This window comes from Pundamilia nyererei, unplaced genomic scaffold, assembly GCF_000239375.1.
Source record: "Pundamilia nyererei isolate P.nyererei 1_Seehausen unplaced genomic scaffold, PunNye1.0 scaffold00059, whole genome shotgun sequence".
Taxonomy (NCBI): Eukaryota; Metazoa; Chordata; class Actinopteri; order Cichliformes; family Cichlidae; genus Pundamilia; species Pundamilia nyererei.
This window is the reverse complement of record NW_005187460.1, coordinates 602,321-608,143: the sequence shown is the minus strand read 5'-3', so window position 1 is coordinate 608,143 and position 5,823 is coordinate 602,321. Positions and strand designations below refer to the sequence as shown.

At 38.7% G+C, this 5,823-nt stretch overlaps 1 protein-coding gene across 3 annotated transcripts in view; it reads right to left on the bottom strand.

Moving 5' to 3' along the window:
* cacna1ia (calcium voltage-gated channel subunit alpha1 Ia) overlaps positions 1-5,823 on the bottom strand; it is a 190,634-nt gene that overhangs the window by 95,104 nt on the left and 89,707 nt on the right. For all 3 annotated transcript variants that reach the window (XM_005734524.1, XM_013911268.1, XM_013911269.1), the window contains exon 3: positions 392-503. In XM_005734524.1, the coding sequence (XP_005734581.1) occupies positions 392-503 (112 nt within the window). The remainder of the gene's footprint in view (positions 1-391; positions 504-5,823) is intronic.

The following is a 5,823-nucleotide window of genomic DNA, read 5'->3' as shown; positions in this document are numbered from 1 at the left end:
GCTTAATAATTCTGATCAACACCATATTTTTCCAAACTAAGCTAATTTCCCTACTTGAGCATGTACAATTCAAACAGCTGGCACTTTTCTTCCCATATGTATTCTTCAATTCTTGAACTGACAAATTCACATGTGGCTCCACAGCACTATTTTTAAACAAACTGAATCCCATTTCCCTGCTCAGAGAGTAGGAGAAAATATAAACATTACAGAAGGGAAAAAAAACCAACAAAAAAAAAAACTGTAGTGTGCATGAATCACAGCTTGATGAATAGCAATAGGAAGCAATACATGAGCTGCTTTGAATTTGTGGCAAATAATTGAAAATTTAGTTCCATCTCATCCTCAGTGCACACACATGTGCACACATAAACACAGCAGGCCAGCTTACCTGTAGTATCTGGCAGCGGTCCGAGGTGCAATCGATGTTCTCACAGGGCTGGTACATGCCCAGTGTCACACAGTTGAGCAGGATCACCATGATGCTAATCCTCTCGAACCACGTATTAACAAGACTGGGGTTAAGGAGCATTGCAGCTGAGGAGAAATACACACCTATACACATTTAGGCCTTAATGGATGTTTCAAACAGGGCTTCCGATATTAAGGACATTTTAAAAAAAGGAAAAGAAGAAACAAATATACGACACGCATCAGTTTCTCAAAACTATTGTGTTTAAAGAACCCTTAAACACCACAAAGAAATAGTAACTTCATTGCAGTTGTTCCTTATTGCTGAATCATTTGCATTATTCAGTATGATTATTGGAAAGGTATTGTCAGTCTCAGCCTGTCATCTTGAAATTACACTGTAACACAGTCCTGCACTATTTTCACTTTTCTGTGAACACATAACGTAATACAGTATGCATGTTTACCATTATTCAGCAAGGTATGCATAAAAACTAGGAAATAAATAATCACATAAACATTTTTTTTTCACAGGTTACTGACTCACTCACAGCAGCTGACTCATTCACTGCATATATGCAACACATCAGAAGTGAAGGCATCGTTCCGCTGGGGTAATTTATCAATGAAAATGAAGATAAAAATACATTTTTCCAGCTGAGCTACAGTTGCAGTTTGACTGTATGAGTCTTAAGATGTATGACAGAGTGAATATGTTTATTATTGCCTGAGTCTGCCAAGGCACATGACACCTTTTTTTATATATATATTGAAAATGATGACTCACCCAACAGTATCTAAAAAAACAACTTCAAAACAGTGCCAATATAATTACGACGGTAAATTACTGTTTTGCAAGTAAAGATAGTAATGTGTTTCCAGTGCCGCCTGGCAGCACGCTATTTAACCTCAGTCTCTCTCTATATTGTTTCCTGTTTCTTCTCATTTTAAAAAGCCAGTTTTTCGCCCTGCGGGGTGCTTCGCACTGCTGGTTTCACCTGCTTTGCCAGACAGCGTGCACATACAGTAAGAGGACAAACCATCTTCACACATTAATATAATTACTTCATGCATGTGATGAATAAAAATGAGCTCCACACACTATGCATATGTTGGTGGGGGGTATGTAATGTATGTGTGTTTTAATCACTGTAATGTAATTTTAAAAGTCTTTCCCAGCCTTTCCCTTCTTCTAATATCTTAAGCCGTCAGCTTATGTTCCTTTAGTTGTGTTGCTCTATCCTCTTAAGTCTTTATTTTCTGTCTTCTCTTCTGTATTTGTTCCCTTCACAAAATGAGCTTAAAATCTTTTGTTCTTATAAACCTTGATGCTGACTGAACTTACTTTCTTTGGTACTAAGATGTAACAGCGTGTCTGTGTGTGGTATTGTTAGAGCCCAGTTACCCATGTACAGGAAGTCTGGACCAGATCTCTTTTTAAAGGGTCAGAATTTCTGGTCTTATGAATAATAGGCTATGCAGAAACGTACTTAGACTGAGACACGCTTAGCTCTGCGTGCGTCTGGATGCCAGCCTCAGTATCCTCTGCTGATGCAACTAACTAACAACTCTAATAGTCCAATCAGCAGCCACGCCTCTCCTCCTTATGATCGCTGCTCTCGTTAAAATGTACTTTCAAAGCCAGGAAAACAGGCCCCAGGAATCTGTTTTATGGTCTAGAACAACCTGTAAAAACCATTAAAATCTGTAATACTCATACACAAGTTTTGCCTTTACTGCTAAACAAAGACTCAAGAAGGGAGTGTCCACAAGTTTAGACTTTAAATGCAGATAGGAGCTTTTATTTAAGCAATTTAGAAGCTCAGTCACATAATATGAATCATAGTTAAATCACTTAAATCATTATTATTACCTAACTAATCAACTCTTTGCTGAATGAGGGTTTCTACCACTCTTGAGAAGAGTGGAACAGAGAAGAGGAAGTACACCCTTGCCAATAATGCAATTCTCTCCCAGCCGGACTTGACAGAGTCCAAATATGGAAGCAGTGACTCAGTATAGTCCACCAACTTCCTCAGGGCTTCAATCCAACACAGCAAAATGAGCAGAGAAAAGAGAGAATTGTAAATCTAATTTTAAGATCGCAGTTGCTTGGTCATGGTTAATCCTCCTGTACTCCTCATTTTAAAATCTGCGAAACTTTTCTTTTAGATAAGCCAGCTTCTCATGGTGAGGTCCAGAGAACCCACACTTTTATTTTTTAATTACATGGAACATCACTTTTTATCAACTTTATGCTTCCTCTCTCCACTCCTGCTGCGATCACTCTTGACGTGAGTCCAGAGGTGCCACGTTTACTTCTTATTTCTTCCCACGCACAGAAAGTCCTCCTGTTTGTAACATCATTGCACTTCTCAGCACAGTGATTATACTTTAACCAATATACTTTTACAGTACTCTGTTTATAGTAACCATTGTCCATATGTAAATATGTAAGAAAAATTGTGTATGTTTCTGTCCTGTGTACTGTTTGTTTGTATATGTGTCTTTCTGGCTGCTGTTACAACCAAATTTCCCCTTGTGGGACAATTAAAGGATTATTCTAACTCACACAGGGCTAGATATAAAGTCCCTAGGACTCAGACAGCCCTACATGTATGAGGCCTTGGGGATCTCAATCTCTTTGATGGCATACAAGTAAAAGCAAGTTAGTGTAAGCAACTTTAACAAGTTAAAATAGGCCTGATTTGCCCCAAGAATGTGTATTTCATTTTTGACACATAATTTACTTTTATAATGCCTGGATAAGCTGTAGTTTTCCAAAACAGACTGTTTCAGTGCCCGTTGCATTAAATCCATCAGAAGCTATATTTTGTTAGTCAGTGTTTGCTAAGTTTAGTTATATCAGGGGTAGGCAACTCCAGGCCTCGAGTGCCGGTGTCCTGCAGGTTTTAGATCGCACCCTGGGTTAACACACCTGAATCAAATGATTAGTTCATTACCAGGCCTCTGGAGAACTTCAAGAAATGCTGAGGAGTCATTTAGCCCTTTAAATCAGCTGTGATGGATCATGGACACATCTAAAACCTCCAGGACACCGGCACTCGAGGCCTGGAGTTGCCTACCCCTGAGTTATATTGTACAAACTTGCTCATACAAAGGGTTGTTATTAGGACATCCAAAACAAAAATTATGCAGTGGTTCTTTAGACACTCAGAAGTCAGGAGTAAATTCACTCTTGTAGTAAACATAAAAAAGAAAGCATTTGATGTGCTTTGTTCAAAGCAAAGACGTTTCACTTAGCATAACCTGAAGCTGCTCTAGGATGGAAACAATGGAAACGGCTGACTGCGGCTGCTGCTGCATACTCGTAAATGTTTTGTTCACAGTGAAGACGTCCCCTTCAGGAACGCACGTTAGCTTCCCTAGATATCCATCATTTTCGTTACTCCACTTGTTTTATCATGTACATGAGTCGATGAAGCTGCTTCCTAGACCGACAACAGCCAGTGAGAGCCGGTGAGGCATGCAAAATACCGTGACAAGTGACTGGAAACTGGACTGAACATATATGAGAGTTTAATGAGACACACCAGAGCTGAGGGAGTGACCCAGTTGAGCGAGTGAATGAGTGGAAAAGATGTTACTAAGATTTCATGCTTGGTATTTTGATGATTTAGACTGGCAACAAGAAAAATGTAGCTTTTATGTAAACAACATAACTACTAGCTCAGCGCAGCAATTTCCATTGGGGTCGGTTGGTGGGGAGGGGGGTGCAAATGAAAAAACACAAACTCAGCAGTACAGAAGACTGCTTACATAACCAGAGAAAGGAATGAATGGGAATCAAAGGTAATAACAGCTTTAATTGGATTGAGGCGAGCAGCTAACTACAAACAGGTTTTGCAGCAGCTTGTATGTGTGAAGAAGGGTTATGTTTTGGTGATAATGCTAAGAAGGAGCATTGACTATCAGGGCTCACACCTTTAAAAGTGCCAGAGGGAATGCAGTGTTTTTTGTGTGACTAAAGGCAAAATTAATAAATGATTGTACCTGTTTTTTTTTCTTTTATTTTGCATCAGAAGTTTTATGACTTAGTGAGCATAGATGCTCCAGCTCAACACCTGATGTAGAGTATTATTCAAAGTCTTGTGTCATACCTCATTTCTTTATATTTTGGCCCCAATGAGTTAATTAAGCTTTTGTGCAACTTCAACAATAGTTCCCCAGGCTTTCTGAAGTTCTTTCAAACTCTTCCTTTGGACATTGGCTGCCTTTTCACTTATTTTCAATGATATATATAGTGTATTTAGTTTTTCTTTGTTTGTTTAGCAAATTAACACTAACTTATGAATTCTTCGAGCACAAAAAAGGGATGCACCAGTGTGTCTACAGATAATAGATAAATGAACAAAGAATCAATTTCAAATTGTATCTTTAGGCACTTTGTTAGTAGTAGCTTGTCATAAACAGAACTTGTTTCCATTTCTTTAGCTAACGTCACAACAAATATAAAAAATAACAGTTTGGCGGGCATTAAATGGTATCTTTCTTTTCTTTTCTTTTTTGCATTAAAAAGGTGATTCCCAGAGAGCTAATGAGACAAATATTTGCTTATCTTGGGCTGGTGATTGGTGTGTCCCTAAAAATTTTGAGGAAACTGGACAAGTAGAGTTCAAAAGAAGAAATGCCAGGCTATCTATAGGACATGAAAAGTCAAACAAAGACTTTAAACAGCATCCAAGACATGCATTCAATTCAATTCAATTCAACTTTATTTGCATAGCGCAAAATCACAACAACAGTCGCCTCAAGGCACTTTATATTGTAATGCAATAATGCATACAGAGAAAAACCCAACAATCATATGACCCTCTATGAGCAAGGACATTGGCGACAGTGGGAAAGAAAACCTCCCTTTTAACAGGAAGAAACCTCCGACAGAACCAGGCTCAGGGAGGGGCGGCCATCTGCCGTGACCGGACATGCATCTGTCTCTTCAATATGTCCAGCTACTGTTGGCTAAAGTGTCATAAGAGATGAAAGGGAAACAGGGAGGAAAGGCTGAGACATACCAAATTACACACAAAAAAAAATGGCATGAAAATGAGTGGAAACAGGTCTAATGGAGTGATAACTCAAATTTGAAATTCTTGGTTCAAGTCATCACCAGTATAGATAGAAGAGGTCAGGAGAGAGGTACAACAGGGAGTGTCTACAGTCATCTGTAAACACAGAGGCTGTCATTGTCTAGGGGAGCAATGCATTTCAGACAGCATTGTTGGGGAGCTTGTCAAAGAATTACTGGAATTATAAATGCAGAAATGTACCATCCGATTTAAAATAGAGATGGCACAATACCACTTTTTTTATGTCTGATACCGATATCATAAATTTGGATATCTGCCGATACCGATATAAATCCGATATAGCGTATTTTATAATCAATAA